Source organism: Falco naumanni, chromosome 12 (assembly GCF_017639655.2).
Source record: "Falco naumanni isolate bFalNau1 chromosome 12, bFalNau1.pat, whole genome shotgun sequence".
NCBI classification, from domain to species: Eukaryota; Metazoa; Chordata; class Aves; order Falconiformes; family Falconidae; genus Falco; species Falco naumanni.
Genome location: NC_054065.1, coordinates 33,965,521 through 33,978,884, shown reverse-complemented (window position 1 = coordinate 33,978,884; position 13,364 = coordinate 33,965,521). Strand labels below are relative to the sequence as shown.

The window sequence follows — 13,364 nt, the reverse complement described above, 5'->3', positions numbered from 1 at the left end:
CCTATAACCGCCCTCCCCCCCACCACACACACTTGCCGCCACCTATGAACGGCCCTACCCCCACCACACACGTGCTCACCCCTACCTACCAACACCGCTCCTCCCACCACACACGCGCTCTCCCCTACCTACCAACCCCCCTTCCCCCAACCACACACAAGCTCACTACAAACTATAACCCCCCACCGTAACACACACTCGCTCGCCCCTACCTACCAACCCCCCTCCCACCACACACGCGCTCATCCCTACCTACCAACCCCTCCCCCACACACACACTCGATTGCCCCTACCTACCACCCCCCCCTCCTCCCACCACACACACGCTCACCCCTACCAACCGACCTTCTTCCCCCAACACAGACACGCTTGCGCCTACCTAGAACCCCCCGCCCCCCACCACACACACTTGCCACTACCTACGAACAGCCCTCCCCCCACCACACACATGCTCTCCCCTACCTACCAAGCCCTCTGCCCCACCACACGCGCACTCCCCCCTACCTACCAAGCCCCCTCCCCCCTACCTACCAAGCCCCCTCCCCCCACCACACACATGCTCGCCCCCACCAGCCGCCAAAATCCTCAACTAGAGGAATGTACTGAACCACATCCATCTGTGGCTCCGGAAGGAATCCCACCATCTCCAGATGTGAGGCTTTGACTTTGGAGTAAACACACTGCTTTACAGTATTTGTAGAAACTGGCTGGATTAGACAGTGCCATGCTAGGACATACGCCACACTCATCTGTGCCCAGCCCTTGGGGACAGCACACCTAAGGACACTGAACAGTCCTAACAGGTTGCAAGCAGTCCTCACTTTGTAGGTGGACTGTGACTTTCTAACTCAATTAGATACCTATGGACACAAATGGAGACAAGGGAGAAAGGTGAGGAGGTATCTTTCTGAGAGGTGGCCACAGTAACACAGCCAGTCTGTCCAGAGCAATGCTTCTGCATATTAAAAGGGAATCACTGAGCAAGTAGCCCCCAGAGGAAATGTCTCTTCAGTCTGCCCGAGAGCTCCTCACTGTCTTTGAGGAAAGATACTAATACAAACTGTTTGAGACAGGATACAGGCAGAGGTCCAGGGTGGCAGGTTGTGTGACAGCCCACTTCTAGTCATAAGCATCATCATCATCATCAAAGTAGGAGTCGCAATCAAGGTTATCTGACTCATCATCAAACAGAAAGTTGTCTTCATCAAGGTCATCATCATCATCATCATAGTCTTCCTGCCACTGTTGTTCATACTCCTCATCTTCAACCTCTTTGCCACCTTCATCTTTGTTGGGGGAGTCACACAGGATGGTACGTTTTGGCCTATTGAGGAGGAGAGCATCAGAGCAGAGCCCTGGCTGTGAGCAGTAACCACAACCCAGCCCCACACCACCCTCATCCTCCCTATTACCATCACTTCAACATCCCCGTCCACAGCCATGCCTCAGGGACACAGCAGTCACGCAGGTGTGCCTAGGAAAAGGCGATTAAATGGCCTTATCCATGCATGCAGTACAGGGCTGTGTCAGTGAGCCACCTGTGACCTGTCTAACAAGCTGCAGCCTGCCACCAGGTCTGGCATCTCAGACTCATTCCAAGGAGACCAGAAACTGTGCTCTGAAACAGAGTGTCTTGACTCGATTGTCATTCTTTTGTGCAACACTCAGCACCCTGTTCAGCTCCTGTCAGAGGGAATTGGTCACACTCGGAGACAGAAGATGCTGGTTGTGTTTCTTCATTTAAACAGCATGTCATTCAGGAATGGACTTGGTTTCGAATTCATCACCTTTCAATCATACTTAACACCTGCCAGCTCAGTAGTCTAGGACAGGGAAACAACAAACCATCTATTTCACCTCTCAACACTATTTTTCAGCCGTGTCAACTGTTCTCCATTCCCTTCTTAAAATAAATGTCAGGCCTCTCCATCTCCCTCCATGTATGTTCTTATTTTTGCTTCTCATTTTAGACACCTCCTAGATCTCTGAAACACCTCTGAAGAAAGAGTGTGACTCTGCAGAAAGCCAAGAGAATCCAGGGAAAACAAGTTCCCTAACTGAGTCTGCCAGTTTTCTTGACTATAGCTGCATACAAGCCGAGGTTTTGCTGGTCTCCCTACACTACTGTCACATCTTTACCTCAAACCACACACATGATGCAAGTAATCAGTGTTATTAACTCTTCTGTATGTTAGCAAGCACAGGACAAAAATCTGGTCACTTGCTTTTTGTCTGCACTCACCCAGCTTTCCTTGATATCCTGCTACAAAAACTCACCCTATACAGGCAGGGACTGACGCAGGCACATTTGAGAATTTCACCTTTCTCTGACCAGGATCTGCCGAAGTCTGGAGTCCAACATGGAAATCCTGCTAGCATGAAAGAACAGCCAGAAGAGAGAGACAACATACGTTTTGGGGGATATTTTGTGCTGCAAACCCCTTCCCTACATACACACAGCACTGACAGTCTATCCCCTCAGCTGATTAAGCCCCTTTCTAGGTTTGCCCAAGATCAAACTACAACAGAGCAAGACAAGCCACTAATGGGCATGTGGACTTCACCTGTGTGGAGTGCCAGAGAATTGCAAAGAGACGCTCCTTGATCTGGTGTACCAACTTCAAACCAGCATTGAAATGCTCTGCTTTCAGGAGCTGAAGAGAAGAGGCCAGGTCCTGGTACTGCAGCAGGGTTTCCTCTGCAATTCAAGGCCAACAAAGTCACGCTGCTTCCCATACTCTTAAGCAGAGACCAAGTTCCTTGGCTCTGATTATGAAGCCAGTCACAACTGCTTAGGTCTCCTGTGCACATACATTCCTCTTTCAGAAGGGAACATATTACCCCTTACTGAATCAATCTCCACCAGCAGTGGACTTCCCAGAAATTACATCAAGAAAGCAAAAATGGGCTGGGAGAAGTGAGAGAGCCCAGCTGGGCACTGGTGTGTAAGCTATTGCTCCACTGCATAGCTGCCACCTTTTGAACCAGACAGCTGGGAATGCTAGACTATGCTTTGAGGAGGCTGCAGAACTTACCCAGAAGGATCTGCAGAGCGTTAGTGTGCAGCTCTAGGTTCTCAGTCTGCTGTTCCACAATATCCATGCTCTCAGTGTCCTGGTTATAGTAGCTGTACACACAGGAGTAGGCCAGCACCTGGAGCAGTACAGATCATGCTGTAAGCATCCTTTTTCAGCTTCAGAGTGGGCAAGAAGAGAGTAGAAAATCCTTCCAGCCTTCATTACATATCAGTGGCTGAGAGAAGCCTGGCAGCACTTCTGGTCTGTGGTGATAGCCCAGTGAACAATTATGCAAAGTGACAGCAGTGCCAGTACCTAGAGCTACTTGTAGAATTGGAAATGAATTGTGTAATTATTTTGTACTGAAGTCTGAAATAACTAATCGTTCCCACCTGCAAGCCATCACAAGAACAGACTGTAAATGCATAACAAGTGTGACTGACCAGCAGGCAGAGTCAAAACAACAAATGCACAGAATCTATACTTTGCTGGGCAGCCCAAGTTGAACTCAAGTGGCAATGAACTGAGAGAATCAAAGAGAAGCAGGCACAGTGCTATAGAGCATCAAGAGCCCAGGACAAGGGCATTTCAACAAGTGACAAACTCCTATTAAGGATGAATGGCTCCTAAAGCCATCCAGGCACCCAGCAGGAAACAAGATCACTGTTTCCATTTAAAGAAATGGGCCACAAAAGCCAGAAGCAGCAAGCAACAGTGATAGGTATCCTGACAAACAGAGGGGCTACCATACTGAAAAGACAAAATGGGTCAGACACCCTTGTTCCACATGCCTCTCTCAAAGTCTGCCTACACAAACAAGGTATATATTGCAAAAGCAGTTCTACAAAGGCAATCCCCACCTCCTTCCTATGTTTCAGGGGACAGAAGACACCACAGACCTAGGCTGTCACAGGCTTACTGCACATGCAGTGGCTGCACTGCAAATCCTTCGTAATGTGGTTATCAGGGCATGCAGTAAGTAACTCAGTGGTCCCCAAACACTTACAGCTCATGAAATGAAGTTAAGAAAGAAAAATCGTAATATCAGCATCTAGAGGGACCTCCTAACTGTAAGACAGCATGATGCTTTTAAAAGGTAAGTACCACCACTGGGGCATTTCAAATTGGAATGGACCAAACCCAGTATATGAAAACTCCAAATACAGATCCTTATGCTGATTCTATGGTGTCAACTTGAGCTAGGCTCCAAACCCTATGACATGACTGTGAGGAACACTGCAGACAGAGCCCAACTCAGAGTGAGAGCAGGAAAAGGCATACATGAGCTTTTCCCCTGTCCTTATGCTATTCCTCCCCTCAAGTTTTTTCTGTCTTCCCTTGTTTGGAGTAGAGCAAGGTAGGCAGCTCCTCACTTTAAGAAAGGCATAAAACATACCAATAGAATTAGGCCCAAACCTCAGCAAGCCTATATTATCCAGTCCTACCTTCCGTGCCTGTTCTAGCACTTTGCAGGCATCAAGCACAAAGGTCAAAGTCTTAATTTTTGGCATCTCACTGATGGAAGAAATGCTGTTCCTCAGACTCATAGCAAATTCCTGCAATAACCAAAGGAGGGGAAAAAAGGAAGTCAATGTTAAGCTCCACAAGATCAAAAAAAATAGCACTTCCCACACCGATAATTGCTAAGCATCCTGAAGTGCCACCCCAGAACATGCAGGTAGCAGGAGAGCATTTACTGCACCCTACTAGGACATCTCTACTGTGCCACCACTTCAACCTTTTACAGTATCTCAGCTATAGACAGAGTTCTGCCTTCAGTCCTTCAGTTGCCATTGCTTCCAAGTGCTACATCAGTTTGAGCGTGTGAACAACACAAGTTAGGTGTTCAGTTTCCACAACAGACTTGGTAGAAGAAAGCAGGCCAAGAACCACCCCTTACATCAGAACAGGGGTGAAATGACCAGGTCTCCCCACCTGGATCCAAAGCCTGCTTCTCAGCTTCAGGTAAAATATATTGAGACACAACAGAAATTGTCCTGCTTGCCAGGGCTAAAGCAACAGTCAGCATCTGCAAAGGAAGGAGGAGGCCTTACCCTTGCATGATGATGGAAGGTGCATCTCTCATTGTAATCCTGAAAACGCTTCTCCTGCCAAGCTGCTTTACTCACCTGAAAGGAATGACATAAGTAACCTGTAACAATTTCTCTCAAGTGCCTGGGCTGCCTGGAAATGGCTATCTACACATAGAGATTTTGACACTACTGTCAAAATCACTGGCAAGTGCACAAAGTCCAGAGCAAAGCACTCAAGTAGAGATCCTTGTCATCTCTCTGAGGGGCCAAGTGCATCTTAACACAAGCATGAACCACTGGGATACAGCAAAACACTCACCACTCACCATAGCAGAGCAGTTGTAATAATCCTTATGAGTTGGCCTCCAGGGCTTGAGGCAACGCCAACAGAAGCCATGATTACACTTTGCACAGGTCATACTGCATGGTGGGAGAAGAACAATGGAAATCACTCAGTCCTAACAGCCACTTGCAGACAGTTCCTCCCAGTGGACCCCTACATCACAGGGCTAGAGTGTGCAACCCAGTCACTCCCATTCACTCAGTACTATGCATTTCCTTGCACATATTTTTAAAAGCCTTGGCTGGAAGCAGAGGATGCCTAAAATGAGTCATCATGTCCCAAAAACAAGCTGGGTAAACTGGCAGCACAATCTCAGAATACCAACTTACCAAGTAACTGAAGGGTGAACTAAGCATTCCACAGTTTGAAGCAAGATCCACATGAGCACCTCACCTCTTCCCTCAGTAATGCAGCACTCCACAGTGCAGAAAGGCACTGCACAGCCCTAAGGCCACGCACAACATGTGGGGACAAATCACAGCTGGGCACTAAGGGCTGTGCCAGTGCAAGAAAGAAACAAATGGCAACACCTAAGCCCTGGCTTCAAAGCTGGAGGTAACTCCCCTATCATGTAAAAAGCTGCCAGAGACCCAAGCCAGTTCAAAAGAGACAGTTAAAAGAAAATTACCTAAAGTTACAGGAATAGGTGAGCATGAAAATAAAAATGGTGCTGAGCTATCCACTTCTCTAACCTGTACCTCTGTACATCTATAGTGGATTCTGAGAGCAGACAAATGTGTAGTATGAAAAAGTACTACAAAGTGAGTTTTTGTTCTACTACAGAGCTATCAATGGATTTAACTGTGAATGCTGCTGAACATTTTGCTTTTCCTAGGAGTTAAAAGCAAACAGTCATTCTTTTAAAACCATAAACCAGACATGCCGTAACTTACTCCACAGCCAAAAAAGCAGCACAATGAACCTAACTGTATGTCTTTGCCCTCTCCTGTCTTCAGTAGCAAACAAAAACGGATACTCACTGCAGGCACCCCTCATTTTTCTCTATCTGAGCCTGGCAGCTTGGGCAGTGCTTTGAAATGAGCTTAGCCAGATGTTTGCTTTGGGCTTCACTTGTCATTCCCTCATAGTACCCATCATCATCCACCCACTGAGACATGTGACTGCAGCTGGCAGGATAATGGGCCTGAAAGAGAGAGCCAGTCAATCACACAAAAGCATAATGGTGTGTGCCCAACCCAAGACAGTATTGCCTGTGATTCCGCTCAGCTTCACCTCTGGGAAGTTGCAGTTGAAGCAGGATATCCAGGAGCACTTGGAACAGGCTGCCCCATAGCCAAGTCCATCCTTAAGGAGGATCTGATCACAACCCTGAGGATTGGTGCACCATGTCAGGTTGGAGCAACACTCAACATAGCCTCTAAGGAGGGCTTTTTCATACTGTAATAAGAAGACAGGAAGGAGATACAAGGCAGAGTAGCTGCGTGGTTAGACATTACAGTTGGGGTCTGGTGCCTATGGGCTTCATATCTGAATGAACAACTGCTCACAACAAAACAGCACTAAGTTTACTCTTTCGTTCACTTTGTGTAAATTCTCCACCACTTGTGTCATATCTGAAAGCTGTTTGATAGGATTACAGAATAGCTGAGATTGGAAGGCACTTCTGCAGACAAAAACTAGTACAAACCTTCCGGCTCAAAGCAGGGCTGCTCAGGACCACGTCCAGCTGGGTTTTGAGCATACCCAAGGAGAGAGACTACAAGCCCCTCTTGTTCCAACATCCCATTACCCTACTATTTAAAAAAAAAAAAAAGTTTTCTTGTATTTAAATGGAATTCCTTGCATTTAAATTAATACCCGTTGCCTCTTATAACTTTCACTGGATATCACCAAGAATCCAGCTTCTTAATCCCATTTGTGAATTTACTCGTCAATAAGGATCCATCCCTGAGCCTTCTCTTCTCCCGGCTAAACAAACCCAGCTATTTCAGCTCCTCCTAGAGGTGCTCTAAAACTTAAATCATCTTTGTGGCCTTTTGCTGGATCCTCCCCAGTATGTCCATGTCTTTTTTGTCCTGGTGAGCCCAGAAATGGACACAGTACTCCAGATGCAGTCTCACAGCACTGCGTAGAAGGGAAGGATCACCTTCCTCAACCCGCTGTCAGTGCTCTTCCTAATTCAACTTAAGATGCTAGTTGACCTTCTTGGCCACAAGGGCACACAACTGGCTTATGTCCAACTTGTTGTCCACCAGCATCCCATTTTTTTTCTGCAGGGCTGCTTTCCAGACGGTTCCCCTGGCACATACTGTTGTATTGGGTAACTCCACCACAGGAGCAGGACCTGGCATTTCCCTTTGTTGAACTTAATGATATTCTTGTTTGCTAAGTTCTCTAGCCTTTTGAGGTCCCTCTGAATGGCAGCACAACCATCTGGAGCATCAACCAGTCCTCCCAGCTGTTTAGCATCTACAAAATTGCAGAGGGTGCACTTGGTCCCATCATCCAGGTCATCAATTAAGATCTTAAACAATGTTAAACTTAGTATCAGCCCCTGGGTTACACCACTAGTGACTGGCCTCCAGCTGAGCTTTCTGTCATTGGTCATATCCCTTTTTGCTCAGCAGGCCATCTCACCGTCCACTCATCCAGCTTGTACTTCATCAGGTTTTTTTCCTATGAGGATGTTATGGATGATGGTGTAGAAATCCCTATTAAAGCTGAGATAAACAACATCTCCCCTCACCCACCCAGCCAATCATCTCACCATAGAAAGCTAGCAAGTGCCCTTTATAACTTTTTCCTGATTTTAAGTTCCTCTGCAGACTTTTGCTTAGTTACATGATGTGCAAAGGGAAAGGATGCTCACTTTGCCCACAGCCTCTAGACATTACTGCAGAGGACAAGGCAAATTGATTGTCAGTAAGGGACTGTTCAGGTAGGGATCCAGGATGCAACCATACTGCACATAATAGCTTAGTTTTCTATGCTCAGTTACTATAGCATAAAGACTGTATGAACATACACAAAGCTAGAGGAAGTTCAGAAGAAATCCTGTAGTCTTCACAGCCCTCCTGCAGATATTTTTGCATATCTGGAGAGCTGCTCTAAAGCCATCAGGCACAGAAAATACAATACAGGTCACAACAAGCACTAGAGAGAAAAGGTACAAGCCCTGAAGGGCTCAGATGGGACCTCATTCACTTCTCCCTCTTGTTCATTCTGTCTGTCAGGCAACCTAAAGCAGAGAGCATGCACTGACAGACTGCAAGGATGTCAGCCTGTGTTACGGCAAAATGCCCAGTGGAGGCGAAGTCTCAACAAACCCACTTCATTCTTCTCAAGAGTCAACAACTATCTGTTGTCATCCTGTTGACAGGTGATGTGATCATTTCTGCCCAGGCACCAGCACCCAGAAAGATAAATGGGTACTTCAGTCAGCAAACAGCACCAAAACACATTCTTCACAGAGGCTGAATTTCACAAGGTCTGATGTCTGGAGTTTTACTCTATCCTGTTTTCTTGGTGAGAAGACAGAGACGCAACTGCTGAAGCGGATCCAGGATTCCTACTGGAACCATAAGAGAAAGAGCTGCTCTCAGGAAGCCTAAAAGGAGAGACGGCAAGTGTCCAGAAAAGGTCTGGGAAGAAAACTAGCCAGGTACAATCAAGAAGTTGCCAAGTACCACATGGCACTGGCCAACAGACCTCAGAGGAACCTTTGCACATGCTGGAGTTAATCCAGATATGGAGACTATGGCATGATTCCCAGCAAAGAATCCCTGGGGGCAGAATGAAAGACCACCTCTGAACAACAGACTCTCAAAAAACTTGAGGGGAAAAAGGCTGAGAGAAAATCTCAGAGACATGACAGGATTTGTGTTTTGTAGAAATATAAGCATGGGAAGTTTAAACTCACATATTTTTGTATTGGCAAGAGCGTAACCAGCAGGCAAAGGAAGGGATTTCTCACAGATATTTGGCACTGGTGACACAACTGGATACTGGGAACAGTTTGGGCTCCCAGGCACAAGACATTAACAAATTAGAGAAAATGTCATCCATAGGCCACCAAGACAGTCACGGGCTGGAGCACAGAACATATGAGGGTGGGCTGAGAGAGCTGGGTTTGTTCAGCGTGGGGAGAAGTCAGCAGACGGGGATCTTACCACTGCCTAGAGCTACCTAAAGGTAAGATGCAGAGAAGACTGTACCTAGAGCACTATGTTTTAACCTCAGCATTAGATCTTCACACAATAATCTGGCTATTTTGAGCACAGGGTTTGACCAGAGATCTCCACAGATTATTGCAATGTAAATTATTCTGACTGTATGTATGATGACTCTGCACGACACTCCAGCCGTACCACTTACTGAGCAAAAACAGAAACATAATGCTTCAGTGAGAGCATCAGAGCAACTTGTTAAAACTGGCTGCAATTTAGGTTGACCTGGAGTAATCTTTTTACAAAATAGCCATAGCAACATGATATTAAACCTTGCTCTCAAACAGGTGTGACCACAGGATTTACAAAGCCAATAAGAACTAACTACCCAGATACATGCACTAATTCTCCAAGCACTTCTTTCTCGCAAAACAAGATACAAAAGATACACTGAAGGAAATGCTTTTCTGTAGCCTTGGCCATTTTGGTTGCCAGTTTGCAAGCTTAAAGAAAAACTTTAAGACAGAGCAGTCTTTCTGACTACTGTTCATTTCTCCTTATGATTGTTCACGCAGGGTCATGACAGTAACAAGCTGGTAGAGAAGGAGAGTATTTTTGGAAAAGGAATTGCTGGTGGACACCAGCCAAATGACAGAGCAGTGTAAAACAGATGACACACATGTTTTGTCCAACAATTAACAAAAAGAGTCTGTCATGCGACAGCCACAGCTTTACCATTAGGTGGGAAGGGCATTATTCAGCTCTATTAACTACAAAATGAAAGAACAGGGAAAACAAGTAGCTTCTGCCTCAGAACAAGCAGCTCCTGCTGCCCCCTGCTGACTGAGGGCTGAGGTGAGCAGAGCTCAGGAGCCTGGTTTAGAGACATCTGTAAATACACATAGACTTCAGTATGTGTGAAGATTTAAGTCTGATGTGGCAACTTTTGTCATCTTCACAAAAAACTGAGGTGCTCAAAGCCAGAAACTAATGGAAGAGAAAGGACACTGTGGTCATGGATGCACTGACAAAATGAAATTGCTCAAATGTTTTCTCTTCATTTGTCCTAGATTTTACAAATGCTTCCAGTACACCAGGAGAGGACACATCATGAGCTGCTACCAGAGCTCTCACCTGGTCCTCAACTAATGATGCACCTGAAATGTTGTCTTCTGGAGAGATGTTTGGAGGAAATACCACTGTGCTCTTTTGCTGATGTTATACTTTCTGGAGTAGCTGGTATTGACCATGATCAGAGACAACAGGTACCACTGGGCAGAAATCTGGTCTGCCTCAATTACCACACTGCCAGCCTTAGTAATGGGAAGGGGAAAAGCAGCAGCAAGGTTAGCTGCTAGTGCTGACCAAAATGAAAAAGAGCTTGGACACCCAGTAATCACCTCTCCTATTTCACCTTGGCTATAATCTCGTCAGAGGAAACGATGGAACAAATGAAGGCTGTAGTTGGCTGTGCACGGCACTCAGATATGGGACAGGTACAGTTGACAACCATGTTCTGTTCAATACGAGTCGTGAGATACTCACTCCAACAGGGCTGTGAAGGCAGAAAAGGAGAGATCAGAGCTAAACAGGAACTGCATCACCTGGGTTATGTGACCCTGGAAGCCCACCCCACCCAGAGGGTGCACAAAATCACCACAAACCATTGATAAGCACTCAAAAACACAAAAGTGGGAACAGACTAATCAGGAGATAAAGTATCACAACAAACAAGGAAGCTGAGAAAAGAGAATGAATGAGCTCTGTGAAAATCACCCGGTAACAGCTTCAGACGGAGAACAGCTGCTCCAACTAGGCAGCAGCAATTCTCTACAAAGTTACATGAGCCAAAGACCCCAGGACCTTCACCTTGCAGCAGTAGTGCATGCAGCAGAGGGTTGGTGGCTTCTCAGTGAGACACAGCTGGTTCACACAGACTGGGCAGTGGGTTCCTGGGCATGGTGGGGGCTGGGCATCCTGCACTTGCAGCCCTGAGGAGATGAGCAGTGTCTCACGGTTCTCCACATAGCACTGTATCAGGAAATCCACATTCCACCTGCAGTACATGAGGAGGTGCCGAGCAACATCATCTGAGATGCTTAGAGTATCCTGGACCTGCTGTACTGTCTGGTTCATGAGCAGCTTTGCCTCCTCTGGACTAAGTGTGTGCCCCATTGGCACCTGCAGCATTGCCATGAGAAAATCCTCCGACCTGCCTATGCCAGGATTCAACCTGACGTGGAGAAATGAGTCATGTCAATACAGGGTGGAGACACCTACCCCTCCACATCTGGTGACATGCATCCCTACCGATACAGGCAGTCTATGTTGTCCTCATTCAGAGATGCCTCTGGTGGCCTGCTCTGGAAAACCATCTGTGCCTGGCCCCCAGGAGGTGTTGTGGGTTCCGCAGAGATGTATTCCAAAACATGAGGCCTCTCCTCCTGGCGCCGGAGATAGCCCTGGCTCAGCAGGTGCAGGATGCAGGACAGCACGTCCACGCTGTGGCAGCAGAAGCTCAGGAACTGCAGCCCTGGCCCCAGCTCACCCTTCTGACAGGCATCAATCACCTACGGCAGCAGGGGAGACACATGTGGCAGTGCGGCGCAGCACCCAGCCAGCCCCTCTCTGCCCCTCAAGCCCTCCATACCCTGAACACCAGGTTGTCAATGTGGAGCTGCTTCTCCACCTTGAGGATGCGGGTGATGAGGCAGCAGAGGACATTCCTCTTCCTTTCCAGGGCACTGACCTCAGCCCTCTCCGCCCGCAGGTACCTCTGCTGGGGCAGCAGCCTCAGGTGGCGGCCAGAGGAACGGGCCAGGGCTGCCTGGTTCAGCCGCAGCACATCTGGAGCTAGCGCCCAACCCAGGGTCAGCCGAGCCCTGAGCTGGGACCTGAAGGAGCCCCAGGACACACGTGTGGCTGTGGGACCCAGCCCTGGGCCTCCCACCACTGCCTTCACAGGTGCCACTCCCATCCCCATCCCCCACACACAGCCCCAAGCAGCCGCCACACGCACAACCCCCGGCCCCGGTCCCCAGCCCCACAGACCCGAGGCAAAACCCCCCACACTGACCCACGCGTGGCCCCACACACACCCCTGCCCACATGGCCTCAGGCTCCAACTGACCTGCACCCGGAGAGCTGACAGACTCGCCCCAGCCCATTGCTCCCCCTACGAGCTCAGGCACCCCCACCCCAGCACCCACTTGGGGCTCGGACCAGCACCGCCCCGGGGACCCCAGCCCCACACGCACCTCCCACAGCGCAGCTCCGCACCAGGACGCCCTCGCCGTGGGTCAGCGGTGTCAGCGCGTGGTGCACCAGGTCAGCAGGGAGCCCCGTAGCCTGCAGCAGAGCCTCCACAGCCACCTCCTGCAGGGGGGCGCGGGCAGGGAACGGCAGCCAAGACCCGCTGGCCACAGGCCCAGCCACACCAGGCAGGGGCCTGTGCCCCGAGAACCACTCAAGACCCCGCTGGAAGAGGGGACAAGGTCCTGCCACACTCCAGCATCTGCTGCCTCCCTCAGCCCGCCGTGGCCCCAGCTCCTACCTCAGCGCCGTTGAAGCACAGCAGGATGTACATCTGCAGCGTGGACACGTGGAGGACGCAGTCTCCAAACTGCAGCTCAGCATGGCCCAGCCACGTCCACTGCAGCCGACGGGGCTTCGTGCACTCCCAGCCCAGCTGGCTCTGGCCTGCCGGAGACAGCATCAGTGCAGGGCCGGGGGCCGGCCCCGCCAGGCTCTCCCAGCACAGCCCCGTGCTCCCACCACTTCTGGCTGAGCTGCCGTGGCCTGCTGTGGTGAGAGCTACACGCGTGCACGCTGCTGCAACACTCAC

General features: G+C 48.9%; 1 protein-coding gene across 13 annotated transcripts in view; it reads right to left on the bottom strand.

The window, feature by feature from the left end:
- Positions 1-886: 886 nt before the first annotated feature.
- The window catches only part of CUL9 (cullin 9), a 35,184-nt gene continuing 22,706 nt past the window's right edge, over positions 887-13,364 (bottom strand). For 3 of the 13 annotated variants that reach the window (XM_040611725.1, XM_040611727.1, XM_040611726.1), the window contains exons 28-42: positions 13,074-13,219; positions 12,778-12,997; positions 12,171-12,373; positions 11,831-12,090; positions 11,390-11,753; positions 10,935-11,075; positions 6,627-6,791; positions 6,374-6,537; positions 5,377-5,470; positions 5,072-5,146; positions 4,463-4,573; positions 3,036-3,153; positions 2,565-2,698; positions 2,278-2,372; positions 887-1,324 (exon numbers count right to left, since the gene is read on the bottom strand). In XM_040611725.1, coding sequence (XP_040467659.1) covers positions 1,120-1,324; positions 2,278-2,372; positions 2,565-2,698; positions 3,036-3,153; positions 4,463-4,573; positions 5,072-5,146; positions 5,377-5,470; positions 6,374-6,537; positions 6,627-6,791; positions 10,935-11,075; positions 11,390-11,753; positions 11,831-12,090; positions 12,171-12,373; positions 12,778-12,997; positions 13,074-13,219 — 2,495 coding nt within the window. In that variant the 3' untranslated portion in view covers positions 887-1,119. The other 10 variants (XM_040611730.1, XM_040611734.1, XM_040611728.1 and 7 more) reach the window with 9 other exon arrangements.